The 26,301-nt window shown below is 47.8% G+C and overlaps 2 protein-coding genes across 4 annotated transcripts; one reads left to right on the top strand and one right to left on the bottom strand.

Moving 5' to 3' along the window:
• The first annotated feature begins 1,411 nt into the window (after positions 1 to 1,411).
• On the top strand, positions 1,412 to 19,595 carry LOC137858878 (protein mono-ADP-ribosyltransferase PARP14-like). Of its 2 annotated transcripts, XM_068687248.1 has the most exons (19): positions 1,412 to 1,658; positions 1,747 to 1,853; positions 1,933 to 1,978; positions 2,398 to 2,472; positions 2,985 to 3,179; positions 4,137 to 4,424; positions 5,976 to 6,212; positions 7,058 to 9,312; positions 10,492 to 10,728; positions 11,001 to 11,222; positions 12,265 to 12,343; positions 12,551 to 12,700; positions 13,197 to 13,259; positions 14,072 to 14,239; positions 15,112 to 15,318; positions 15,418 to 16,011; positions 17,051 to 17,196; positions 18,469 to 18,643; positions 18,824 to 19,595. In XM_068687248.1, exons 1-19 carry the CDS (start codon positions 1,472 to 1,474, stop codon positions 19,111 to 19,113), a joined length of 5,721 nt encoding a protein of 1,906 aa, XP_068543349.1. In that variant the 5' UTR covers positions 1,412 to 1,471; the 3' UTR covers positions 19,114 to 19,595. The 2 variants fall into 2 exon arrangements, with proteins under 2 accessions (XP_068543349.1, XP_068543350.1); XM_068687249.1 differs by lacking the exon at positions 2,985 to 3,179.
• Positions 19,596 to 20,603: 1,008 nt separating this feature from the next.
• On the bottom strand, positions 20,604 to 26,252 carry ANKZF1 (ankyrin repeat and zinc finger peptidyl tRNA hydrolase 1). Of its 2 annotated transcripts, none has more exons than XM_068687252.1 (15): positions 26,017 to 26,252; positions 25,748 to 25,920; positions 25,535 to 25,637; positions 24,993 to 25,177; positions 24,621 to 24,736; positions 24,187 to 24,340; positions 23,785 to 24,011; positions 23,512 to 23,609; positions 23,153 to 23,332; positions 22,965 to 23,078; positions 22,267 to 22,540; positions 21,994 to 22,105; positions 21,712 to 21,879; positions 21,534 to 21,604; positions 20,604 to 21,142 (listed from the first exon to the last, which is right to left on the bottom strand). In XM_068687252.1, the coding sequence occupies exons 1-15, from the start codon at positions 26,114 to 26,116 to the stop codon at positions 21,022 to 21,024; spliced, it is 2,196 nt and encodes a 731-aa protein (XP_068543353.1). In that variant the 5' UTR covers positions 26,117 to 26,252; the 3' UTR covers positions 20,604 to 21,021. The 2 variants fall into 2 exon arrangements, with proteins under 2 accessions (XP_068543353.1, XP_068543354.1); XM_068687253.1 differs by having other exon boundaries at positions 23,153 to 23,308.
• Positions 26,253 to 26,301: the final 49 nt, after the last annotated feature.

Raw genomic sequence — 26,301 nt, 5'->3', positions numbered from 1 at the left:
CACACTGAAACCAGCTGTGAAGTTCAAATCTCCTTGGTTTTGTCGTTAGGACAGTCTTTTCACTTTTGAGCCCAATAAGCCATTTCATCAGCGTTAGACCCATGTCTGAAAATTCACCTGCCTCCATTTTATCTATGGCAAAGTGTTACGGGCTGAGAGCCAACAGAGGAGTAAGAGCCCTGCCAGCTGTCAGGGAAAGTTGCCAAGCCTTTATCCTGTAATTAGAGCTGCACAAGACCTTTATCTTTGAATCATACCTGTGCAGCTGAGGAATAAATGTGTCTGATTTAGTCAAATATTTTGTCTGGGCTCTGGCAAGGGAGGAGAGCATGTACCCAGGCTACCTGTTGAGAGACCAGCATGATAGGAAACAAAAGATTATTCGCCCACCGAGAGACAAGGGAATTCCCATGGGGTCCGCTCGGCGGTGTGTCTCACAATACCTGTATGTATCTGACATCCATCTGTGTTTGTCATATTTAAGGACATTTTGTTTTTTAGCCACTTCCTAGATGTGCCCTCACTGATGTTAGGGGAACGTGTTTCCATTCCCTACCCGCTGTTTCAGTGCCTCATATTTGGGCACAACAGTAAAATACACAGCGAGAAGCTTCCTTTAACTGTATGCTCTGTGACTGGGTGCCGCAGCTTGAGTGCTGTGTTCAGTTTTGGGCCCCTTAATACAAGAAGGACATCGAGGCTTTGGAGTGTGTCCAGAGAAGGGCTACGGAGCTGGGGAAGGGCCTGGAGCACAAGTCCTCTGAGGGGCAGCTGAGGGAGCTGGGGGTGTTTGGTCTGGAGAAGAGGAGGCTCTGGGCAGACTTTATTTCTTCCTACAGCTGCCTGAAAGGAAAGCGTGGGGAGCTGGGGTCAGCCTCTTCTCACAAGTAACTAGTGGTAGGACTAGAGGAAATGGCCCCAAATTGTGCCAGGGGAGGTTCAGTCTGGAAACAAGGAGACATTTCCTCTCAGAAAGTGCAGCCAGGCATTGGGATGGGTTGCCCAGGGAGGTGGTGGTGTCACTATCCCTCAGGGTGTTCAAGGAGAGGTTGGACGTGGTGCTTAGGGACATGGTTCAGTGGGTGGCATTGGTGGTAGGGGGGTGGCTCCTGGAGGTCTCCTCCAACCCTAATGGTTCCCTGAATCTGTGGGTGTCGTGTGTGGGTCAGGAGAAGGAGAGGCTGCTGCCTAGCATGGGGTTAGCAGGGGATTTTACTTCACAGGAGGAGGAAGAGCTGCGGTACCCCATGGCCACTACAAGCTCAGCCACCGATCGCAGCGGCTCTGGAGCTCCCCGCACCCCTCCGCGCGGCGAGGAAGGGCCGGGAGCCGCCTTTCTCCTCAGGGCCGCCCCGTCCCGTCCCTTCGCCCCGGTGGCGGGGCGGAGCCGTGCTCGGTGGCGTTTTCCTCGCCGGGGAAATGAAAGCGAAAGCGGCGGGGCTGAGGGACGGGACGGGGCTGCGGGGCGGCCATGGCGGGGCCGCGGGCGGCCGCCTTCCCGCTGCTGGTGCGCGGCGACTGGGGAGCGGGCGAGCCGCCGGCCGCCCTGCGCAAGAAGCTGCTCCTCTATTTCCAGAGCCACAAACGCTCGGGAGGCGGCGAGTGCGAGCTGCAGGGGGGGCCCGGCCACCTCCTGGTCTGCTTCGCCCACCCCGACGGTGAGGGTTTGCTCTGAGGGGCGGTGGGGACGCGATGGCGGCTGCCCCCCCCCCCCCCTCACCCTCACTGTGTGCTGTGTGTTGGCAGTGAGGCAGCGGGTGCTCGACCGGCCGGGCCATGAGCTGGACCTCGGGGCTCGGGGGAGGCTGTCGCTGCTCGTCACCGAGCCCCCGGTGGACGGGGACCTGCAGCAGGTGAGGAGGGACCGAGGGGGACACACACGGGGGGCTGCAGCCGCTGCCTCCCCCCCTTAACCTCTCGTTCCGCCTGCAGGAGCCCGGCCCGGCTGAGGAGCCAGCGAGGAGGGCTGCGGGAGGAGGTAAGAGCCCCCCCGTGCTTTGTGTGGCGTTTGGAAGGGATTTTCGGTTACAAAGCGCTGCCACGAACCAGGAACTCCCCATCAGGCATAGCTGGAAGGAGCTGGTGAGGTTCTGGCAAAGATCAGCTCCTCCAGGATGGAGTTTATTCGGCTACACACCCATCTCTGGGACATGCTCCTCTGTGGGGCAATGCGCAGGGCGGGGGTGAGGGTCTGATGTCTGTTGCCATCTCTGTCTTCTCCTTTGGCTGCATCCCTTGCTGTTTTAAAGCAAACAGCAGGCAGGGAGCTCACCAGGAAAACCTTACCGAAGCGCCTGGGTTTTCAAGGCGCTTCCCTCCAGAGGAGGGAGGTCTTGCAGGCCCCACGTTCAGCAGCACCGTAGCCGAGTGTTGTCATTTATCTCTGTTTATCTCTAGTTAATGAGCCCTGCACTTCTCTTCCCACTGGCAAGAATGAAAATGCTTCTGTGCGCCTTCATCAGGAGAAAACAGGTAAGGATGCCACCTATCAAAAGACCAGCGTGTTCTTACCTCAGGGGTTTTCATCGACCTTTACGCCGCAGCACTGCCTCGGTCACCTCAATGGCTTCTGGTGTTTGTCTAATCTAGTGTAGAAATCATTATCTTAGGCTAAAAGATAAAGATACATAGATCTTCTTCTCCCAAGGTGATGACTTCCTAAAGGGACTCACACAAATCAAAAAAAAAAAAAAAATATATACATATACTCAAGTCTCTTTAAGAAACTCTCCTACTTCACTGAGTGTCTCAGAAAGTTCAGCTCCTCGGGAAGCACGCAGTGGATGCTGACCCTTTCAGGGTAAGGATGTTGCTGCCCAGGGAGGGGAAGCCGTTTCTCCTTCTATGTTGGTAGGAAAACTCACAGTACTGATACGCTGGGTTTGTTTGGGCTTTAAAGGATGTTGTGTAACAAAACTGAATTACTGGTTATTTGTTCTCTTAATTTTTGCCTAAAGGCATCAGGGTGTGATCTTTCATTTTAGAAACACGTGAGAATCTGGAAGCAGAAACAGACTCCAGGAATTCTGTCATAGTAGTAACCACTGCCCTTGGGGAAGAAATAGAAGATGAAGTTGTGGAAATGTACTTTGAAAATAAAAAGAAGTCTGGTGGGGGGGCCATCAAGTCCTTGGTCAGAAAGGATCGGCTAATTTTCATCACTTTTCATGATAAAGAAGGTATTATTGTATCTTATGGCTGTTATATTAATAATGCTCCCTTTTAAAAACAGACCTCTGCTGGTGGTGGATTTCTTTGTGGGCATTGCTATGATAGAAATTTCATGTTATTCTGGAGAGTGACAGGATGTAAAAGCAGTAGGTGTACCTGCCTGTCCAATTTAGATATGGTTTCTGGCAGTGTTTGTAATGGTTATTACAAGGAAAGAAGTGGTTCTCTAGACCTGTCCCAAATGCTTGATGAAGGCTGACAGAGAATAATACAGGAAAGCTCATGTCAGGAGCACTGCAGAACAAGTCAGCTTTAGTTCTTGCTCAGGAGACAGGATAAAGCATAGTGCATAAGTTAACTGCAGATCGTAAGAAAGAGAAGAAAAAGTATTTACTTATTAATTTCAGTTGCCAGGGTTTGGGAGACTGAAGAAAAGAGGCAGTAAATTCCAGGTATTTGTAAGACAGAGGTGAATGCTCACCTCTGTTTTTAAAAGTAAAAAAATAAAAAAAAAAATTAAAGTAGCCTCAGTTTATTTGTATTTTTCCTGTGTTTTGCTCCAGGCTAAAGTAGTGTTGACTACTTGTTAGCAAGTGAAGGACGTGTACAAAAAGATGAAACTGTTTCTGCAGAAACAATAGTCATATCTGTTAAATGCACAGATGAGCAGGATGAAAACCCCTTTCTTTATTTGCTATTATATCTAAAACAGATATCTAGAAAACAGTTTTTTTGCACTTGAGGACAGTAGTAGAAAGGAGGTAGTGCTCAAAAATTATCCCCCCCCCCTTTCTTTTTTTTTTTTTTTTTGGCCTTATATCTGTTTCTTCCTTTTTTATTTTCTTCATATGAGGAAAATATGGCTGGCCACACTTGAGAGTATAGCTTTACAGTATTATCTGCTCTCGGGAGAAAGGAGGGAGATGAAAATCACATCTTTCTTGTTTGTTTCCATGTGGAACTAGATGCCCAAGAAGTCTTGCAAAGGGAACATCACTCAGTGAAGAAGATCAATCTGTTCGTGAAGCCTTGGCAAGTGGAGACTACCCAGGAGCCGTTCCAAGTGGGAAACTCTGAAGCACCCCTGCATTCCCCCTTAGTTGTGCTTGAAAATGTGCAGGAGACAACAAAAGATTATATGTTAATTATGCTGGTAGAGAACATCAGTGGCTTGTCAGAGGAAGATGGGCACTTCAGTGTGGAAATGATACCTGAAATAAAGGCTGCTGTAGTTGCTTTTACTGGAAGTACAGGTAAGGAGAAGTCTGGGTTGCAGATTTCTCTCACGAGCTACTTTTCTGTTTGTGGGAGGGAGACTAAGTGGGAAATGAAGAATATTTTGTCACTGGCTTGAGAAAAAATCTGAATCTGCGTCATTTTAAATGAGTAGTGGCTCTAGGAATGTCAATGATACCCTTTATCTGTAAGGTATAAAGGCCTGTGTAAATGAGGAGAGTGAACAGAAAGGGTAGGGCTAAAAATAAACTATATGAAAGCAACAGAAGGATATGGTGTGTCGTAAAATAGATCAATGGTAAAGGTTCTGCTTGTCAAAAGGTGCTACGTGTAATAAGTTTGCATGGGTTTAAGGGCAAACCAAACAACTGCTTAGAAGAGATCCTTTTGTGGTAATTAAATAGACTGCATCATGCTTGGGAAATTTCTGTGCTAAGAAATAGTTGGAGGTTGGTCGAGGATTAAGGAAGCAGCAGCATCTTACAGCTGTTGAGATACCTGCTGTGGCTGTTGCAGGAGACAGGATACTGGGCTGCATGGACTGGTCCCTGCCAAGATTTCTGGGTGACACCGTTAACAAATCCCATCCCAGGACAGGGGCAACAGCAAGGGATGTAAGCCAGTGCCATAACTGATGTTCAGAAAACAAAGCTTCGTTTCCTGGGGAAATTAATTAAACGGACAGCAGGAAACTGGCTGCAGCCTTCTGTCAGTGCTGCTGTGCTTCAGCACACTTAAGCGCATGTGAAATCACCTTGTCCCTGAGTTTGGCTGAGGAGAGGGGACAGGAAAGAAGAGAGAACTGTTTCTTCTGTGGAGGAAAAGCTGGAAGTCTCTTTAGAAGGCAGAACATGATGAAAAGAAGTTACATGCCAGTTTAAATCAAGCTCGTGGGAGCGGTTGTAGTACTGGTAATACATAAGAATGAAGTTGCTCAGAAATCTTAAAGTTGTGAAGGGATTAGTCAATGGTGTAACTAAACCAAATAAGCTTTTAAGTTTTGACAAGGCATGGAGTTTTCTACTGTAGAAGTTGGATAGAATTCACCTCTCGTTGTGGTCTGGTCTCAGATTTCTGGTGTAGCCTGGAGGGAATAAGTAGATCATTAAAATACAGGTCTGTCAGGCAAACACACACCTAAAAGTGACTTGTTTGTCTCTTACCATGGTGATATCAGGGTGGAGAAGGGCCAAAATAATAGGATGTATTTATCGTAAAAGTTTAAATTTGGATTCTTTCAGTTTTGACTTCTGTCTGATTCATTGTGTATAAATGAACCTGATCTTATTTTCTTTTGGGGTTAAAGAGACCAAGTGCTACTCACTAGGAGAACTAATGATGAATTCTGTCTGCAATCATTGTACCTCAGTTGTGATCAACCTTCTGGTGAGGAATAGGTGACAGAAGCTGAGTGTGTGCAAGCAAGTTAGCTTTGTGGGCACCACCATTTTGACAGATGCTTCATTATTCAGTGCTCTGGCCAGTGCATACAGTGATAGTCTGCTCACATCAGAGCAGAGAATGAGCTACGGGTTTGAACTTGTTTCTTTCCTCTCTTCTCTTTCCAGATACAGAGGAAATTGTTAAGAAGCTAAACCAAAACCAAAGAGTAAAGAAACAAAATATTACTGCACGTTGCCTTGAGTTAACAAAAAGTGTTAGGGCAGAAAATATACCCCCTAACACACCCAGTGACTACATAAGTATCTACTTTGAAAGCAAAAAGAGTGGAGGTGCACAAGTGGTGGATGTTCAGCAACTGCACGACGAAGGAGCAGCTGTCATTACGTTCAGCGATCATACAGGTAATGCAGAAATGCAAAAAAACCTTATTTCTTGTAGTCCTCTCACTTAGCAATCAAAATGCGGATTTGCTGAAGAAATAGCGACTTTGCCCTCATAAAACGGCAGATCTGCTGCTTTGTAAGCAGATCTCTGCCAACCAGAAGTGCTGACTAAAGTTTTGGACCAGCTGGGCGTGATGTATAGAACTCTTCTTATGCAGTTTGTTTTTCACCCAGATCTCTCCCCTTACAGAGTTTAGGTTACATTTTAAATTCATTTGGGGAAAGCACAGCCCACACAGTGCAGAGCCTTCATCACTAGCTGCCCAATGGCAGTCTGCCTCATCTGAGGACAATGTATTGGACATTTTTTTGGCTAGACAACAAGTTACAAGCTTCTTTGAAAGGTGGAGAAAGGGATAGGTGGAGGAGCGGCAGAGAAGAGGAGAACTAAGGGAAGTGGAAAAAAAGAAGATAGCTTCTCCATATTTCCCCCCCAAAAACTATCTGTGATTTGATACTGCTGAGTAATAGCCCAGAAAACTGTTGAGTTAGCCACTTTGAGTAGAGCATAACAGAGATGGGGACAAAAACAGCCCTGTGCTGTATTTGTTTCCTCCTGGAGATGGACAGTGTTGGTTCTTAACTGGCTCTCCCTAGTTTAGTTTTTGGCATTTAACACTAGTAACTCTTCAATAATTTGGAATTATTTTTATCTGGGAAGGTAGGAAAACTCATGTAAGACTCTTCTTATGCATAAACATTAATACATATTAAACTTTTTTTTATCTGTTTCTTTACTATTTTTCAAAGATCCTTGGTTTTAGGTACCAATGTTATTTTTTTGTCTGTTTTGCTTGTTTTAGATGTAAACAATGTCTTGGAAAAGCAGCATTTACTCGACAAAACACCCATCTCTGTCTATCCTTACTACGTGTCACTGGGAACAGCTCTATATGGAAAGGAAGGGCCACCAATAAAGATGCCAGATCCAATTTCAGTGCCACTGGATCCCTACATCTGTCAGTTCTTATGGAGAAAAAAGGGCCTAACTGAGGCGATAAGTTCCAAACTGGCAAATTATAACTGTGAGATAACATGGCCTAAACCCAGTTGTGCAGAACCAGAAGTTATCTTGAAGTTGTCTTCAGCTGCTTTGTCTGAACCAAAGAGATCAGTGGCTCGACTGATCAGGACATGGAATGAAACGGTTTCCACAGCGTTTTCACATAGCATATCAAAGTATGTAGCCATTAAATACCAAGTAAGTGCAGAGGTGTGGGAAGCCATTAAAAAAAGCTTTGTCCACGATGAACTTTTGTTAATCCCATGTGTTTCCAAGGATATCCTTGTCCTAGTAGGTGACAAAGATGTTCTAAAGGATGTTGAACAGGAACTGAAGTTTCTCATAGAAAAAAACACCAGAGAAATCGAACGACAAAAGCAAAGAACTGAAGACATAGTGGTGATAAATCCAGGGGATTTTGCAATTTTACAGAGTACTGGTCTTGAAGAAAAAATTCACACGGAATTCCCAGCTCTGCAGGTAACTTACGATAGTATGCAGAAGATAATTAACCTGTGTGGAATGCCCGAGGAAGTTTATAAAGTCAAAGGGGAAATACTGGTTAACATGCACAACATAGCAAAGAAAACCATTAGTATCCATCCTTACATTTTCCAGTTTTTACAAAGTGTTGATAATGAAATCCTGTCACAGAGCCTGTTCATGTCAAAACAAATTAGTGCCTTTTATGAGCTTGGCACAGATGCTGTCATCTTGAAAGGGAATGGTGCTGAAACTCTCTTAAAAGCAGAGGAAGAAATGAAAAAGGAACTGGACTATAAAAGCATTGCTTTGGAGGATGAGTCAGTCCTTGAGAAGAAGGAATGGAAAATGCTCACCCAGCAGAACTACTCCAATGAAGCTGTAGTGGTCACTCAGATAGGGAGTGAGATCATTGTTGCTGGTTGTTCTCAAGCAGTAGGAAAAGCCTTTGAGGAACTCTTTGACTTCATAGATGAAAACACACAAATAGAAAAGGTCATCGGAGGGAAGCCCACCGTAGTCATAATGTACTTTGAGAAAGAGAAGACCTCTGTTCGGGATGACTTAAAGAATAAAGGTGTGAAAGTGGACTTTGGCACGCAGGGAAAACGCAGAGTTATATCCTTGAGTGGGTCAAGAAGGGAAGTGCAGAAGGGAGCAACTGTAGTTGAGCAAATCCTGTCCAGCCTACATTATAAGCGTGTGGTAATTAACGAGCCAGGAGCCAAGTCATGCTTCAGAGAAAGAGAACACTTCTTTGTTGCCTGTTCGAAGCAAGATTTTAACTGTCTAATCAAGCTGGAAGAAGAGCCAGAAGAACAGCTGGAAGAACAACAAGGACACAGTAACGTAGGCAAGCCCCTTATGCAGGTGACCATGCGTGGAGTTTCAATAGGGGTTTATCAAGCTAACCTGTGCACTCATCATGTTGATGTTGTGGTGAACGCATCAAACGAGGACCTGAAACACATTGGTGGCCTTGCTGAGGCGCTGTTAAAAGCGGCTGGTCCAGAGCTGCAAATGAGGTGTGATGAGCTGGTGAAGAATTACGGCCGACCGCAGCCCGGCTCTGCGGTTATCACAGGTGCTGGGAAACTCCCCTGCAAAAACATCATTCATGCTGTTGGGCCCCGGTGGAAAGGGGATGAAGCAGGAAAGTGCGTGTTTTTGTTGAAAGAGGCAGTTAAAAAGAGCCTACAACTAGCTGAAACGTACAACCATCGTTCTATAGCGTTCCCTTCTGTAAGCGGAGGGATCTTCGGCTTCCCGCTGCAGAAGTGTGCAGAGACAATCGTGTCATCCATCAAGGAAACCTTGGAAGAATTCAGGGGGGAAAACAGCTTGAAGGAGATTCATCTTGTGGATGTCACAGCGGATAAGGTTCAGGCTTTCACCGAGGCACTGAAAAAAGTGTTTTTGTATTCTGAACCTTCTTCCAGATCATTCCGTGAGACCAAGGTAGTTCGTCAGCCCACCAAAAGGAAAGCTCAGACCAACACGAGCTTCTCATCGGTAACAACTGAGGAGGGGCTTAACATCAAGCTGGAAAAAGGAAGCATTGAAGATGCTACAGTAAGTATTTTAAGTAGTAGGCTGTTTGTCCAGCTTGAAGTAAAGCACTTTTTAAAATATGGGAGGGAGGGGAGAATAAAACAGAAACAAACAAACGAAAAAAATTGCAGTAAAAAGATGGTGCTCGCACAGAAACAAAACGGGGTGCTCAATGCTGGTTAACACAAATGCCCTGCCAAGTGGCTTGGCTGCTCTCAGATCCATCGGATCCATCGTGTCCCCGAGGCAGCGCAGCCAGGCACATCTCATCCTGTGCCTGTACTGAGCCCTCTGCCCAGAGCCAGCCAGGCTTGCCCGGTGTCTGTAGGATATTGATCTGGGGAACTGCTGCCCACTATGTCACTGGTGAAGGCTGGTATGCTGTGTGGCTGCTTTTTCCCCGTGAAGAACCAGCTTTGCTATTCATTCATGTTACTTTCAGCATTGATGTGCTGTTAAGTGGCCTGGGAGCTACTCTACTGCCATCAAAATACAGATACAGAATCCTCTCTGCAGCGGTCAGCTGATCCTTTCAGGAGCAGATGCGTCCCACAGCTTGTGCATACAGCTCCTCCAGTTGTCCAGAGCAGAATAAATATTTTAAAATGCATAGAGAGGTCTTTTCCAGAAGAGCTGAATACAGTGCTTGACACGATGCCTTTTCTATTTCTCTCCCTTCTAAATGAGTGCTTTTCTCACTTCTCTTTCTCCTTACATTTCCTCCAGTCTAGTTCTTTCTCAGCTTCTCCTTCTTTGCACTGACCAGGCATGTCAGCTGTGCTCCAGGCTCAGCAGACACAGGGGCTGAGCTGGAGCTTTGTCCTGCATTACCTCTGTGATGCTGGGAGGAGGGCAACTTGAATGTAGTCTTCTGGTCTGTGAGTCTCTTAGGGACTAAACCTGCATGAATGTCTTTCGAATGGAGGTAGAGTTCTGCATTCCTGGTCTACTGATTCTAATTTTTCCTTGTCCAGTTGAAACAAATTTCACTGTTAACTCATCTGTTATGCTGTTCCAGGCACGCTCATGGGATCAGAACTGAGCACAACTCTTCTGTTTTATTCCAAAGCTTTGTTCATTCCAATTGCTGCCCCAAAACTTTTCCTTGTAAATCAGCAGGCAGGCTGTGTTTAATTAATCAACGTACAACTTTTTAACTTGACTCTTAAGAGCTGGAGATTTTGCTTGTGTGTCTTTCAGACGGATGCTGTCGTCGTTACTGTTGCCAAAGATCTACAGCTTAATAACGGGCCACTTGGCAAAGCTTTGCTAAGCAAGGCAGGGACAGTGCTTCAGGAGCGCTTACATGAAGAGGGCCTACAAAAAACAGCTGATGATGGATCTGTGTTCACAACAAAAGGTTACAATCTAGATTGCAAATTCGTGTTTCACGCTGTCGCACCTGGATGGTCACAGAAAACTGTATCTCCAAAGAAGGTATAAGAGTCTTTATTTGCCGAAACTCTTAATTGACTGGGCTTTGTAGTGGATTTAATGCAACCTCTCCTTTGAAATGAGGGAGATAAGTGAGTTTGGGTTATACTTTTTTTCTAGCTGTGTAGCTTATCCCTTGTTGTCTCATACATTCCTTTTGATGTATATAATCACTGCAGTTTAATACCAAGAGGTAGCAAAAAGGTAAAGTGCTAAATTGCATATTCTGGAAAAAATGTCTTTAAGTAACTGAAAAAACTAATTGTGCTTTGCAGGTTTTGGGCAACATCATCACAGAATGCCTGCAGACTGCTGAGGAACTGTATTTAAAGTCAATTACTTTCCCAGCAATTGGGACAGGGAACTTGGGATTCCCAAGGTCTGTTGTTGCTAAATTGCTGTTTGACAAAGTGTTTGAATTCAGTAATAGAAAAAAAGTAAATTCTCTTAAGGAGGTTCACTTTCTGTTGCATCCAAAAGACAAAGAAAATATTCAGGTGAGTTACCATGTTTTTCTCTCTCTATTACATGATGTTTTATTTGGGTCTATCTCACGACACGTGGCTATCTGATGTTCTCCAAAGAATCTTCAGGCTGCTTGTTCTCATACTCACAGAATAAAGAAGAGCACAGTTTGCTGACGGTCTCTCTACCCTACAGTGAAAGTTCTCCTCATGGTGCTTCTCCTGATAGTCACCTGCTTGTCCTGAACAGCCCTGCTTGTTTGCTGTCCTTTTCCATTCCTTGGCAGTAATACAGATGAAAGAGTAATTACTCTTTATCTTGTGAAGTCACATAGGGCTCACCTAGAGGCAAATTTGCTGCAGCTTCTGCATAGATGTCTTCACTCTGGGGGGAAAAAGGAGTGATTTCTGTGGGTTTAACTAATGTCTTTCAGGAAGAATAATTATGCTAGGACTGTATGCAGGTAAACTTCTCTGGTAGAAAACATAAGAGTGTTCTGCATCCCTCTTTCTCCAGTATCACGTTAGTATAGATTTTTGATGTCTGTGCTCAGGTTGCCCATTTAACACATCAGTCTTTCAGAAGAGAGCAGTCACACTGTGAGGTAACATCCAAGTAAATGTTTTGGTATCTGATGAGTTCTGCCACTTAGTGCAGTATCTAACGCTTTTTCAAAGGCTGAACTTCAAGGCTACTGTGCCAAAGCCTGAGCTATTGTGCACAGAGAAGAATGGAATTAGCTGCAGGACTTGAGTTAGAGTGTAAATTAGTCCCTCAATGTAAGGATGATATTTGGAGTTAGAGTGTAAATTAGTCCCTCAATGTAAGGATGATATTTGTTGATGTATTGCTTTGACTTAGTTGTCTATCAATTCTGTCTGTTGCTCATGCAGAATAACCGTGCTCTCTGAGAGCAACAGTGTGTCCAGACTTGCCATTAGCATTGTGGCAGATGATATGAAGTAATTTGCATTAAGTTCTTTCTACGTGTCTCTTTAACTTTACTTTTCAAGCCCTTGTTTCTACTGTGTAACTTAAACTTCTACAGCAGTTGATCGTAATTTCCTTCTCTAGGAATTTTCAAACGAATTTGAGAACCGATACGGGAATGGTGTAGACAAGACTGCTCCAGATGAGACTAGTCAAGGCACAGGTAATGTTTGTTTGTTTGTTTTTGTTTGTTTGTTTGTTTTTAAAGAAATTGTGTCCATGGTGGCTTGTTTCATTTATTTATTTTGCTCTTGAATATTCCAGAGAGCCAAACTGTGGTCTGTAGGGATTGTACCCATGAACAAGTCCCTATCGCTTACCTTGTTGCTCCCTTCTGCTCAGTGTCTGTGTCTCTTTCTCTTTTCTGCAGCTTTCTTTGGTCCCATTTCAACCCCAGCACAGGATGTATATGAAATGACAATTGGCTCCATCACGTTCCAGGTGGCTGCTGGTGATATTACCAAGGAAAAGGGAGACGTCATTGTAAACATAACAAACCAAAATTTCAGCCTCAAAGCAGGTATCACACGTGGAAACAGTACTTGTGGTTGGAAGGGCTGAATAAGGAGAGCAGGGAGCGTGGTTTCTTTTTATTTATTTATTTTGTCAATGTTTCAAAACCTCTTGTTTCACAGTGTGGTTTCAGTTTTGCTTCTTAGGGTCCAAAAGTCCTATTAGGAAGTGTCTGAAACTTTGTTGTCCTGTGCTACAGGATAACATAATAAAGACTTGCAGGAAATTGAAACTAATAACATTAGAATTTCAATAGAATCTTTTTATGGAATATCTCTTGCACTAAGGAAGACTAACCTCACTGAGGTTTTGATCACAGTGAAGCTTTTTGGTGCTCTAGACATTTTGAATTGAAAAGCATAAGCCTAACTTTTAGACAAAAATGCTTCTCAGTTATAACCTGTACTGTTACCAGAAATGAGAGAGTAAGTGGTACCCAGTTCTGCCTTAGATAGGGCTTTAACAGGAGTAACAGAAGAATCACGTGCCTCTTCTCATTTAAGGTGTTTCTAAAGCAATTCTGGAAGGTGCTGGGAAAACGGTTGAAGACGAATGTGCTCAACTAGGTATGGTGCAATGTTTCTGACCTTTCTGGAGGGGTTCAAGCATGGCAGGGAGTTTGTTGGAAAGCATTAGTAAAGAACTAGATCTATTGTCACATCCTCTTATTCCAGTAAAGCTTTGAGTGACGTAGGCAAATCTAGCCTACAGAGAGCAGAGCCATGAGCAGGGGATGATGCTGGCAGAATTGCTGATAGAGGGAGTCATACCTCACTGGGAGCAACTCTCTACCTGCAGCTTCTTTCCTCTTCCCTGAGTGAGAAAATAAATGTTTACTGTTGTCTTCACTAGCAACCCACTGCCATATCCTCTGTGTGACCAAGAGGGAAAAATAGTGAATTAGGATTCTTGCCTCAGAAGGGGCATTTATTTGTAGACCAAATTCAGCTAGTGAATGGCGAACCCGGTGAATGGGGAGTAAGGATGAAAAATTATGTGGTTTGAAAGCCTGGTTTGAGATGGGAGTTAAATCCCTGTTGTGCAGACAATTCAGGCTAGGCAGCCTGAAGGTAGGTGGCATGCTCCTTTGTGTAAATACTGAGTATAATACCTAGTCTGTGTGAATACCTTCGCATCTGCAGAGCAAGTTTGACAAATAAAGGCACACGAAACTTATTTGCCTAACAAGGCAAGCGTTTCTTAAATATAAAGTGAATCCTAGAAAGTAGAAATAAAGAGAGGGGGCTTGATCGTGTGTGGAAGGAGACTTGAAGCTTATCCTGGGTCTTTGTCATCATTTATTTTCTCCTAATGAGGATTGGTACACATCTACATTGTAGATAATTGTTGATTGTTTCCTTTCACCTCCTTGTTTCAGCCTTGCAACCTAACAATGGTTATATAACCACCCAAGCAGGAGGCCTGCCATGCAAAAAAATTATTCATGTTGTTAGCCAAGATAACATCAAGGTGTCAGTCTCCAAAGTGCTTCGGGAGTGTGAACTCCAGCAGTATGCCTCTGTCACCTTCCCAGCGATTGGAACAGGTTTGTGTCTCCCTTTTAGAACAGGTTCAGTGCGTGCGATTCTGTTGATCTCATGACTCAAGCGATGAGTTTGATTTTTCTGGAAGGGTTGTTGTTTGTTTTTAAAAACAAAAAGCCAAGAACGAGAGCATTCAGACATTAAAACTGTCACTGGAATGTTATGAACTCTTAAAGCTTCACTCTGCAGTCTGCTCATACATGAAAACTAGAGCTGATGCTTCCTTAGCTGATCCCTTGCTAACAGGGGTTCAAAGGTACGTCCATCCTTTTATGGAGAGCCATAAATATTTGTCACAGCAGCCTGATATGTGTGGGCAGCTCATCAGAGAACATCCAGGGAACTAATTCTCCATTGGTGAAACCCATAGACGATAGAATTCCTTCTAGCTGATACAAAAGTGGGACTGATACAGATGGAATGTGAACCTATCAAAAAAGGCAGATTGTCCTTTTTTGTTTCGTGTTGTTTTCAGTTAGTTCAGTAAAAATCCCCATTCTGCATTCTTTTACTGTAGGGACTCATGCATGAGTGGACCTCCTGCATGAATGAAAATAGACCTGTTCTTGGAGCAAAGAGTTGCCAGCTGGCCCTCTGGCCTTTCAGTTAGCCAAGCCACATAATCTGCATCATAACCTTATCAGTTGCCATGTCAATAGTAGTAAAATTCCATTTTTTCCCTTGCTGGAAAGATGGTCTTGAACTTCCTCTTCCTGATAGACTGAAACCTTTTTTAAATTGCCAGCCCAAAGTTACTTGTGAGTCATTTGTGACATAAATGATTGTGGGTATGAACATAACTCTTCTTTCAAAGATCTTTTAGTCTGCTGTAAGTTATTGTTTTTAAAGGGAAAATATTTATATCTTGTTCCAGGTCAGGCAGGCTGTATTCCAGATGTAGCAGCTGATCAGATGATGAATGCAATAATTGACTTTGCAAAGAGTAACACCACTCCATCTGTGAAAACTATTAAAGTTGTCATCTTTCAGCCACACCTGCTGAGTGTGTTCCATACAAGCATGAAGAAAAGAGGAAGTCCTGGTAAAACTAAATCCAAATCGTTGCTTTCCAAGTTAACATGTAAGTAGATGTCGCTCCTAAATAGAGGTTATAGATCAATCTTTAATGTTTACCATTCCCAGCTGGTACTAATTACAGTATTTGTGTATTTCATTGTAGCACTCCTGAGCTCTGAGAAAGAGTCCCCAAACGGAAAACCCAAAGCAGTTTTGGAAAAGAAAATTGATCAGGCTGTTGTTCAGATTTGTGGTGAAAACAAAAAACAGGTGGAAGAAACAGAAGCCTGGTTGAAAAGTGCAATTTTAAAGGAACAGTTTCACAGAGAAATCAAAAATGACTCTATCTTGGATTTTGGTGAAGCAGAGTATAAGGAACTGTGTGAGCTACAGGAAAGCCTAAATATTGCTCTTTTATTGACAAACAACATCATTAAAATTTCAGGAGTTAGTACAGACGTCTGGTTTGCTTATTCAAGTATCCAAAACATGATCCACAGGGTAGAAGCTGCTAAATCTGAAGAGGTCAAAGCAGAACTTTTAAAAAACTTAATTGAGTGGAAATACTTAGAAAAAGATTCCTATGTGCCATTTGACAGGCTGACAAATATGCACTTGGAAAATGCTTTGGAAGCAAAGAAGAAACAGATTTCAGTCACGATTCAAAACAAAAAATACATAGTGAACATAGCTGATAAATATGCTATTGATGACCAAGGACAACGTAAATCCATTATACGTATTGATAAATCTGAAGGTAAGTAAAAGCAGATTGACAGGTTGATACTCAAACATGAAACCAGGTTGCGTCTAGCCTAGTAAGAAATAAGAATATGTGAAATACTGCTAGGAGCTTTGTGCGGGTCAATTTCTGGAGAATGTAGATAGGAAATAGTGGGAAACAAAAATAAAAGAATCATGCAGATATTTAAAACTGTTAAAAATACAGTTAATATCTTCAGAGGTTCATCCTGCTGTCACTCAGTTTTCCAGGGGCACATTTTTATTCTTGACAGGAACAATTTATTTTCCATTCAACACTGGAAAATGAAAGTTGACAGGTTTAAGTAGCCATCCAATTCCCAGTGCCTTAATAATTCAGCCTGCATGTTCTTTCAAATATCTATTTATTTTTGTTTTATTACCAAAAAATGTCACTCTTGAAAGGATAAAGCCCTCTTCATTTGATGGAACCTAATGTGCAGGATGTTCTTAGCGTATGCATCAACGTTAGTGTTTGACAACAGAGCTCAGTACCAGGCCTCTCATGAAATGAGAGAGGGGAAGAATTCTGCCTTACAGACAGTATTTTCTTGGAGTTTTTAAACTTAAAATCTCCCTTGTTCAGATGCTTTGTTCCTAGTTGAGAATTAACAGTACCAGTTTCCTTCCTAATGTGGGCAGAAAGCAACTAAAGAATGGATTGATGTGTTGTGCCCATTCCCAAACCCTTTAAGTACTCCGTATTTTTGAATTTGATCCATGTCCTTGAAAACTTGTTTTGCATGGAAGGCTACTGACAAAAGGTGTACTGCAAATGGTTCCTCTTCAGTTGTGAAGGAGAACAGGTTCATCTAGGAGCTCCCTGTTTGGGCACATCAACTGCCAATGCAATGACAGCCTGGGAACTGAAACGTCCCACTCCTTTGGTTGGTTTTAAAAGAAATATTCTTGGGTGACAAAAGCCAACAGGCACTAGTGATAAGCTAGGTGTACAAGTTTTCAGAAGGGGTTGTAGCAGAGCATATTTCTCATTAAGTAGGGGATTTGGGTAATTGATTGTGTTTCTCCTGCAGATCAAGAAACCACAGTGCTCCCTGAAACGTGGGATGATATGCAAAACCTGCAAGTCAGGGTAGTGGAACTAAAACCAGAAACAAAGGAATACAAAGAGGTGGCAGAAAGGTTTATGAAGACCAGTCAGCATCTAAAAATTGAAAAGGTAAAAGCATGTCATAATTTCTAAGCATAAATACTTTGATAACAACTCATGAATAGTGACTAGTAAACAGTGGAAAAATAAATTCTGTTAGGACTTGTGGGACGAAATTCTATGGAAAAAGAAACAGGCACAGTTTCATCTGCTTTCCTAATTGACTTAAAATATGTTTTTAATTAATTGTCTGAAGAGAATGCACAAAAAAAGTACCTGCACAGGTATTGAATATGATGTTTATGACCTTCAAGCCTGTTGCAAAGTATCTCCACTCTCGAGAAGCTGCTGCTTCTGACACCAAGACTTATGGTGCTTGAAAACATGTCAGGTAGGGTGATTTTAATGGAAGTGTGTATGGTCTTTGGTCATGTAGCTACTATGCATTTCACTCTTCTGCTTATTCAAGTGTCAAAACTCAGCAAGCAGAGGGGATTCCCTCTCCAGAAACAAGTGAAAAGCAATTTGTTAATGAAAGCTGTTACTGCTTAGGTCTACACGAATACTCTTCCTAAAATCTTCCTGTTTCAGCACTACTGACTGTTTGCTTCTGGTAGCATAGGAGCATGCGCCAGACTGGTTGCCAGTGTGTTAATCCTCAAGAGGGTAACCCTGACTTGAGCTGGCTTGATTATATGAAGCCAGTTTTGACATTATGTTGGTAGCCAGTGAATTTTCTGCAGTCAAACTGTTAGCTTCAAGCATTAGCTACTCCTAATTACATACATCTGTATATAAGTGTCACTTACATACATCTGTATATGTGTCACTTACATAGGCATCTACTACTCAGCAGTAAAGTTGCACAAGAGGTTATTCGGGACATTTCCCTGAAGAATAAGAAATTAGTGGCAATAATACAATTTGTTTTACCAACTTTAATCAGCATCAATTTGATGTTGCATCAAGTTAAAGTATTTGGAGAGAGTCTTAAGCAATTGCTTCTAAAGTTTCATTAGATCACTTTTGCTATAGTAGAGCAGAGCATTTTCTGCCTTGACCCATATGTGCTTGGCAGGTAGGTGTGTTGCAAGTTTCTGGGTCATACACAAAACTATCCCATATTATTTCCCTGTTGCATTTTGGGTTGGGTTCTGCTGTCTGTTGTGCTGAAATCTGGAGTGATGTGCCTAAATTATTTTATAACGTAGCTTACATGTGTTGTAGCTAGGAGTAGAATCTTGGAACACTGAATCGTTGATACATTGATGCTTTTTATGATGACAAGCTAAAAAAAATAAATGTCTTATTTTCAAAACGTCTTATTTTCAAACTTTGCAGATTGAAAGGATACAGAACCGATATTTGTGGAAGACCTACCAAGTGAAAAAGCGTCAAATGGCTGACAAAAATATCAATGGAGATAATGAGAAGCTTTTGTTTCATGGGACAAGTAAGGAGTCGTTACCCTTAATTAACAGAACTGGATTTAATCGGAGCTATGCTGGAATGCACGGTAATGTGAATTTCAAAACTGCTTATTTCCCTGAATAGGGCTAGGAATAACTCGTGTAGTCCTGCCTTGCATGCAAAGTGTTTTGTTTTGTTAAATCTCCCTATTGCCATCATTAGAACCTGTGAATCTCTTGGCGGATAAGTGTTATTAATGAAATACAATTTATTTTTCCGACTATAGCTGCAAACTATGGAAATGGAACTTACTTTGCTGTTCATGCCAGCTATTCTGCCCACGACGCCTATTCTAGACCAGATGTGGATGGAAAGAAGTACATGTACGTGGCCCGAGTACTTGTTGGAGAATATTCTCAAGGGTACAAAGGATCAGTTACTCCAGCAGCAAAAAGTGCTGGCAACTCTGTGGAACTGTATGATAGTTCAACTGATAACGTAAACAACCCATCCATGTTTATCATATTTAATGACATTCAGGCTTACCCAGAATACCTTATCACTTTCACTAGATGAGCAGTTTGATAGCAGCAAAGTTTGTATGTCTCTTCATTTTATAAATCTGTCCTGCACATTAAATACATATATATAGATCAGTGAAAACAAATAGTTTTATCAAACTAATTTCTTAAAGCTTGTTTATATTTAAGCAACCTTTGGCAATTTTTGATAGCACTGCCATAGACTACTTTTTTCCACTTGGAGCCATTTAACCTATCTAACAGGAGTTCAATTTGACATGTAACCTAACTGTAGTTTTCAGTAGAAATCCTACACCTGTCCACCCCCTTCATGCTATCTTGGCCTTTCCATGCAGCCTTCTGGCCATCCTAGTTGCAATAACGAGTGGGCAGTGCTGCTGGGGGATTGAAAGAGACATTCTCTCAACCACTGGCTGCATGGTGTTGCATTTCTGGTAGCTTCTCATACTCTATCAGAAATTATAATGCTGACTGTCATTTACTGTGGATTTCAATAAAGGAACTAATTGTAGTTAATGGCTTGTGTTTGCCTAAAACAATCTCTCGAGATATTTAGCGTTGTTTTTCAAAAGTTCACTTTCAGGCAGCTACTTGGGGATTGAATTCTCTAATACGGTGTTGCTTGATTTTAATATGATAGCCCTCCTGGGCACATCAGTAAGAGGTTCTGTAAACCTCACCCAACCTCTTCAGAAATTGGTTAATACCCTAATTAATTAGGTATAGCCTAAAAGAGCCATGAAAATAAACATAAGGAGGGTGTTCCTGCTCTTGTACACTGCCTGTAGTGCCCTTCCTGTGATCTTAAGGAGAAAAGAACAGGGCAAAGAAAGTCAAGGGGTGTGTGGGTTGGAAGAGGGGAGGTTTGTTTGTGTGTTTGTTTGTTTGGTTTAAGGCCTTTTTGATAAGGCTTGAGGAAATAGGTTATTTCAAAGAGGTAATCATTAACCAAGCCAAAGTTCAGAGTTTCACTGGGGGCAGGGATGAATCAGAGCAATATAATCTCTGTAGCGTGGTGATAGAATGAAAACATACTTCTAACAGCATCGGGTGGTGTGAGATCTACTGAGAAAGCGGTGTGCTGCAGCACCTCCAACTTTTTAACAGTTCTTGGCTCTGCTGAATTTATCAGGTAACCTGCACAGGACAGACTGAGAGCCCCACCGAGCCCCTGAGGAGCACCCCTTTGTGTCCCTTTGGGGGCCGCAGGCAGCTCTTGGGGGGAGAAGGCAGCAGGATGCTGTGCTGGCAGCATTTAGGGTGTTGGGATTGGGGTGCAGGCAGGCAGTGCTGACCCTGTGGCTGCAGGAGTAGCAGGGGACGCTGGAGCAGGACAGGCAGACCCCACTGCGTGTGACTGGAAGGATGGGGACATGCTGGACGTGCTCCTGGAGAACATGGGCAGCCACAGCCCAGAGCACCTCGCCCTCTGAGGGTCTGCACTGGGGAGGAAGGAGCCCAGACTCACAGCATTTTGCATTAATCCCCCAACACAACCCAAACAGCTTCCCTCACACACACACGCAGGGTTCAAGGCACCTCTTTATTGACAACGCAGGCAGAAGAGGTAGTTACTAACGCCATGATGCAGCTGAGGTCCAGCGGCGTTTAGGAGAGGGAAGGCTAAAGCACAGCCTCGAGGGGGCCTGCAGGCACGAGGGCTCAGGACCCCATCCATCCTCCGGCCACAGGCAGCAGCTGCAAGGTAGCCATGAAGAGCAGCAGGCCGGGTCCAGGTCCCAAAAAAGCCCTGGCAATGCGCACCAACCCAGCCCGGCCTCCCTGCTGTAGCGTCCTCCCTTGAGCAACACTCACACCCACTCCTGCTGTAGCTGCTGCAGCGTGATGTGCACCTCGGTCCCTTCCCAGCGCTGCTCCCTGGCTCTCCCGCAGTGCTCGGCTGTGTTTCCACTGCCTTGGTCCTTGGAAGATGGCCCCAGGCTTACGTGTGGGCAGCCCGGGCCCGCCGGTGGGTTTGCAGGCAGGCGGTGGAACAGAAGGAGAAGTCGAGGTAGTGGAAGGGAATCCGGCCCAGCAGGGACTCCCCGCAGTGCCAGCAGCGACTGTAGGAAACAGAGAGGTGGCCCTGAGCGAAGGGGATGCTTGCAAGAACAGCAGGGGGACAGACGAGGGACATTTAGGGGCTGAGCTAGGGACTGGGAGGTGAAGAAGCAGTCCCACAGCACCAGTGTGCTCAGGCGCGGGGTTCACCTAGCACAAGGCACCTCGAGGCAGGCTGAACACGGTGGATTTGGGCCCCTTATGGGGTTGTTAAACCCCCTCCAAGATCAGCACATGCAAAGGGAAGGGACTTTGCAGTGGGGTGAGAGAGGGGCAGAAGGGAGGCTGGGGGCCTGGCTGCAAGTAGAGCCAGCTGTCTCCCGTAAAATATTTTAGGGGGGCAGGGGACAGCAACCACCCTCCTCTTGACATCCAAGCTGCCTGGGCTGGTACCTGATGTTGGAAATTGTTGTGGCCCCGTCCTGCTTCTGTTCAGCCAGCCTCCGCTCAGCAGCCAGGGCCCTCTGGGGAGCAGAAGATAGGTCAGCACCCCAAGAGCCGCTGTGCTGGATCCCACAGCATCAGCACTGCCCCAGCCAGGCTGGATCCCGTTCCCTGTGCCAGGCATCACCTTCTCCCTGTCGGACAGGGCTGCGAAGCGCTGCTTCTCCCCTTCCTCCTGCTCCCAGCGCTGCCGCTCCTCCCGCTGTGCCTGCTCCCTCTGCTTCCGCTGGGCTTTCTGCGCCCGCTTTTTCTCCAGCTTTTTGGCCTCCATCTCCAGGGTCAGGGGCCCCGGCACCTGAGGGCAGCACGGGTTGGGGCTAGGCAGCAGCTCCCAGGAGCAAAAGGACGAGTGGGTAAGGAACAGGACGCTTTGCTCTGGGTCCCCCAGAGGGCGAGGGCAGGCACGCACCTTAGCCCGACCGTAGTCGTACTTGTCCGGATGGTCCACCATGAATTTGCGGAAGGTGTTGCGGGTGGGTTTGTCAGCAGAGACGCAGTAGGGGGTCCTCTCCTGGCGGTCTCTGTGCAAAAGCAGGGGGAGCAGCTCAGCCCTGCCATCTCCTTGCCTCGTGGCCCACCGGGCTGTGAGCACAGAGACCCCCTGAAGGTGTCCAATGGGTACAGCGGGCTGGCGGAGGGGAAAGGCTGCAAATCCCCACCCCGCTGTGCCCTGCAGCCTTACCTGAGCGCAGGGTCAGCCCCAGCTTCCAGCAGCAGGCGCACAGCCTCAGCCTTTCCAGCACGTGCAGCCACGTGAAGCAGGGTGAAACCATCCTCGTCCAAGGGCTGGTTGAGCAGGGAGCGGGGCAGATCCAGGTGCTGTGCGTCCTCCCCGTCCTCGCTGTCCTCCAGGGGCCCCCTGCCCTCCGGCACGCCCAGGAGGTGCTGCAGTGTCCCCACGTCCCCCGTCTTGCAGGCTGTGAACAGGGTATCACGGAGCTGGGTCCGAGGGTCTCCTGTGAGGGAGGAACAGCAGAAGAATCTGATGCTACAGGGCCGTTTGGCTGCCAGGGCAGAGCAGTGCTCGGGGCTGAGCAGAAAACCAACACGGTGCTGTTTAAGGCATCATCCTGACGGCTGGATTTGGGCCCTGCAGGACCTCCACACCTTCAGCATCCGTGACAGGGCACCATGGCAGGGCTGAGAGCAGCCACGCTCTCTGCTGAGATGAAACCCACCCCGACCCCATGCCCATGCCTTAGCCAGGTGCTGCCTGCCTCACAAAGCAGGAGCCAAGGGAACGGACCTGGTGTCCCTGGGTACTTTCACTCGAAGGCACGTGGCTGCACTGCAGCCTCTCTGGCACCCAGAGTTACAACTTTTTCCTCCTGCTGCCACAAAGACCCCAGCACACAGTGCCCAGCTCCAGACCCCGCTCACCTCCAGCCCAGGGAAGGGGCTCAGCCCCAGCCTCTTCCTGCAGCTCTGCCACCAGCTCCGGGCCTGGCTGCCCACCCTGGCTATCGGAGCATCCCGTCTCTTCGGCGTGGAGCCCTGCACAGGGAGAGAGGGGTGAGGGAAAGGGCCACAGCCCAGCCTGCACCCCAGGCACAGTTCTCCCCCCTCACCATTCTCCACTTTCTTGTTCCTCTTCTTCCTCCGCTTGCGGTTTCGCTTGGGCATCACTTCGAACTCCCGGAGGTCTAAGGTCCCCAGAGTCACTTCCACAGTCTCCAGTTCCCCTGTGGGGCTCTCTTCCTCCTCCTCTTCCTCATCCTCTGGGGCTGAGGGAGGTGAAAGGACACGGGCTGAAGCCCCACACAGAGCATGAATCCTTTGGGGCTCCCAGCCAGGCACACCTCCCCCTTCTGCCCAGCACGAGGCCACTCTCCACAGAGGACCCGTTGCAGGGATGCAAACCTGCTGGCCCTAACACCAGCCTCCTCCTCTTGCTCAGAGCCACACCACCCTTCGCAGCTCAACTCACCACTTGTGTCCTTTTGCAGGGGATCCGCTCCAGCTGCCCGCTGCTGCTTCTGCCACCCTTTCCGGGGGGACCCGAGGATGTCCTCCAGTGGCTTTGTCCTTCCCTAGGCAGTACGGGTGCTCCTGTCATTGCCCGGGGACAGGGAGCACCCCGTGTCCCCGGGGATGGATGGATGGAGGGCAGGAGAGCTGGCACCTCCACCCCGTAACGCACACGGGGTCACGAGAGGGACCGTGGCACCCCAGCTGCTCTGAGCACCAGGGCTGGGCCGACTCACCGTACACCTGCAGGGTGGCCAGCGCGGCGTGAACCCGCAGCACCTCCCGCAGCGTGGCCCTGCGGGTGCTGAGGGGGATGTGGCAGATGCGGGGGTCGCCCCGGCTGAGCGGGGGGCTCCTGCCGCCAAAGAGCAGCGCCCGGTTGTGACGGGGGGCCCGGAGAAAGATGCGCTGAGCCTCCTCCAGGTGCTGCGCCCAGGCTGTCAGCAGGTCCTGAATGTCCTGTGTAGGAAGGGGAGGCACAGGCAGCTCTGGAACAGGCACAGACCCAGGACGGAGCTCCCTTGTGGAGCTCACAGCCCGCACACGACCTCTGGCAGCAGCACAGCACCCTCACAAAGTGCTGGCCACGAGCACCTCTCCCTGCCAAAAGCTCAGGGCTGCAGTCCTTCCTCACCTTGAGCAGCGCAGCCTCGTTGTAACGCCGCAGGGAGGCTCCAGCAGACCTGGGTGCTGACCCTGGGGTCTGGGCGTCCCGGAGGCTCTGGGCTGTGCCCCGCCGGGCTCGCACCGTGTAGCGGTGGAAGGTCTTGTGTTCCTGCACCTGGGGGCTGCGGAGAGGGGCAGAGGTAAGCAATGGGAGCTGTGCACAGAGAGGAGGTGAGCCGATGCTCCCTGGGACCCCAAAGGTTAACATTTCTCCCGCAGTGCAAGTGGGGTTAGCCAGCCCTCCAGAGAAGAGGAGCTGCTGGTGCCCAGGCTGCGGTAAGCACTGCGATGGAGGAGGAAGGAGGTGCTGGCCTTCAGGGAGAGAAGAAGAGCTCCTTCAACACCTGGACCCACTTGTCTCTGCCCAGAGGGGCAACCCCAGCCCCGTTCCCCCGTACTCACCCCCGGAACACAGCTCCTGCGAAGTGCCCGCCACCCATCATCAGCACAACCCAGCAGGTGTTTGTGCTGAGGCTCTGCAGTGACGCTGTCAGCTCCTCCGGCTCCTCGCTGCCACCCTGAGACAGACACCGCTGCTAGCACCTACGGGATCCCCTTGCTGTCCCCCAGGACAGAGCACACCCCCCTGCTGGCACATGCATCACCCCAGTCACACTCCTGGGAGCGTCTCATCGCCTGGGGCTCTGACCTGGTGAGCACAACCCACCCTTCCCATAAAGGGCCACCAGGGATTTTCGGGCAGGTGAAAGCTACACCCCAGTGCTTCCCCTTTTCTCTGCGTCCCCTCTCCCAGCCCGCAGGGCCGTGACTTGCCTTCCCCGTGCTCAGCACGCAGCGGTAGGCGGAGAGGAGCTGCCCGCTGGCGTTGCGCAGCAGCACCTTGTGGGAACGGGGCAGCTGTGGGGGCCCGGGGCTGCTGCTGGCTGGGGGCTGTGGTTCGGACTCGCTGCTTGCATCCGAGCTCTCCGAATCAGACCCCGAGATGCTGGAAATATCACCTGCAGGGAAGACGAGATAGGACAGCGGGGCAGGACAAAGATCAACAAACAGCCTCCCCAAAAGTTTGGCCCTACGGACCTGCCCACAGCCCTAATATGTCTTGTGCAATACCCTACGTATCACAAGGAGGCTGTGGGCAGGGGAGATACGGGGTCTGGGGCTCTGCACCCCCAGCTATGCACCAGCAGGGGCTCAGGCAGACCATGACAGGCCAGCAGGGCTCAGGAGCAGCGATGAGGCCTCCAGAAGCCCTCAGCAGAGCTGTGAACCAGCCCAGGCAGCTGAAAGCTGAAAAAACAACCCCAGAGAGGCCCCTGATGGGCTCTGGGCCCTGCTGAGGCATCCCCATTCCTCACCTGCGCTGGTTTTCTCCTCAAACACCTCCATGGGCAGCGTCCGGCGCCCCAGGAGCCGCTGCTTCAGGTTGAAGCGGTGCCAGTCGAGGCGGTAGTGCTCGACCTGTGGGGATAAGAGGGGTCAGCCGGCGGGGTCCCGGAGCCCCACAGCACCCACCCCAAGAGACCCCACACGGCCCAGCAGCCCTGCGGGGCGCTCGGACCCCTCCTCACCTGCTCCTCCCGGCTGTTGAAACGCTGGGCGCAGGCTGAGCACCACAGCCCCTCGGGGACCTCGGGGACATCAGGGACATGGGGGACATCGGGGACATGGGGGACATCGGGGACATGGGGCACCTCGGGGACCCCGCCGCCCTTCTCCTGGCCGGGGCTGGCAGCAGCTTGCCCTGAAAGAAGCACAAAGCAGCTGTGTAGGGGGGGCTCGGGGACCCTTTATGGGGCTTGCCAGGCAGCAGCAAGCCCCCCAGGGGGTCCCCACTCACCGTCCCCTGCCAAGGCGAAGCGGGTGACAAGGGACAGCCCGTGCAGCAGCGCGGCGTCCTGGGCGGCGAGGAACACCGAGAGGCTGCGGGGCGCCGCCATCCCCCCCCGGGACCCCCACGGGGACCCTCCAGGGACCCCCCCCGGGGCTCTTTGGGGTCCCCCCCGGCGGTGATGGCAGCCCTAAGCCCCGTCCCCCGCTCCGCCCCGCTCCGTCACATCCTTCTCCTCCCCTACCGGCCGCCGCCATCCACTGGTCGGAGCTGTGGGGCGGCCCCCGAAGGGGG

This window comes from Anas acuta, chromosome 6, assembly GCF_963932015.1.
Source record: "Anas acuta chromosome 6, bAnaAcu1.1, whole genome shotgun sequence".
NCBI lineage: Eukaryota > Metazoa > Chordata > Aves > Anseriformes > Anatidae > Anas > Anas acuta.
This window is presented reverse-complemented; position numbering and strand designations above follow the sequence as displayed.

Excerpts from the sequence above, each read along its gene's own strand:
- LOC137858878 (XM_068687248.1), top strand. The coding sequence starts at position 1,472 with ATGGCGGGGCCGCGGGCGGCCGCCTTCCCGCTGCTGGTGCGCGGCGAC. Across the intron at positions 2,473-2,984 it reads CCTTCATCAGGAGAAAACAG|AAACACGTGAGAATCTGGAA; the intron begins GTAAGGATGCCA and ends CTTTCATTTTAG. Across the intron at positions 12,344-12,550 it reads TGAGACTAGTCAAGGCACAG|CTTTCTTTGGTCCCATTTCA; the intron begins GTAATGTTTGTT and ends TCTTTTCTGCAG.
- ANKZF1 (XM_068687252.1), bottom strand. The coding sequence starts at position 26,116 with ATGGCGGCGCCCCGCAGCCTCTCGGTGTTCCTCGCCGCCCAGGACGCC. Across the intron at positions 24,012-24,186 it reads ACGAGGCTGCGCTGCTCAAG|GACATTCAGGACCTGCTGAC; the intron begins GTGAGGAAGGAC and ends CTTCCTACACAG. Across the intron at positions 23,610-23,784 it reads ACCCTGCAGGTGTACGGTGA|GACAAAGCCACTGGAGGACA; the intron begins GTCGGCCCAGCC and ends TGCCTAGGGAAG.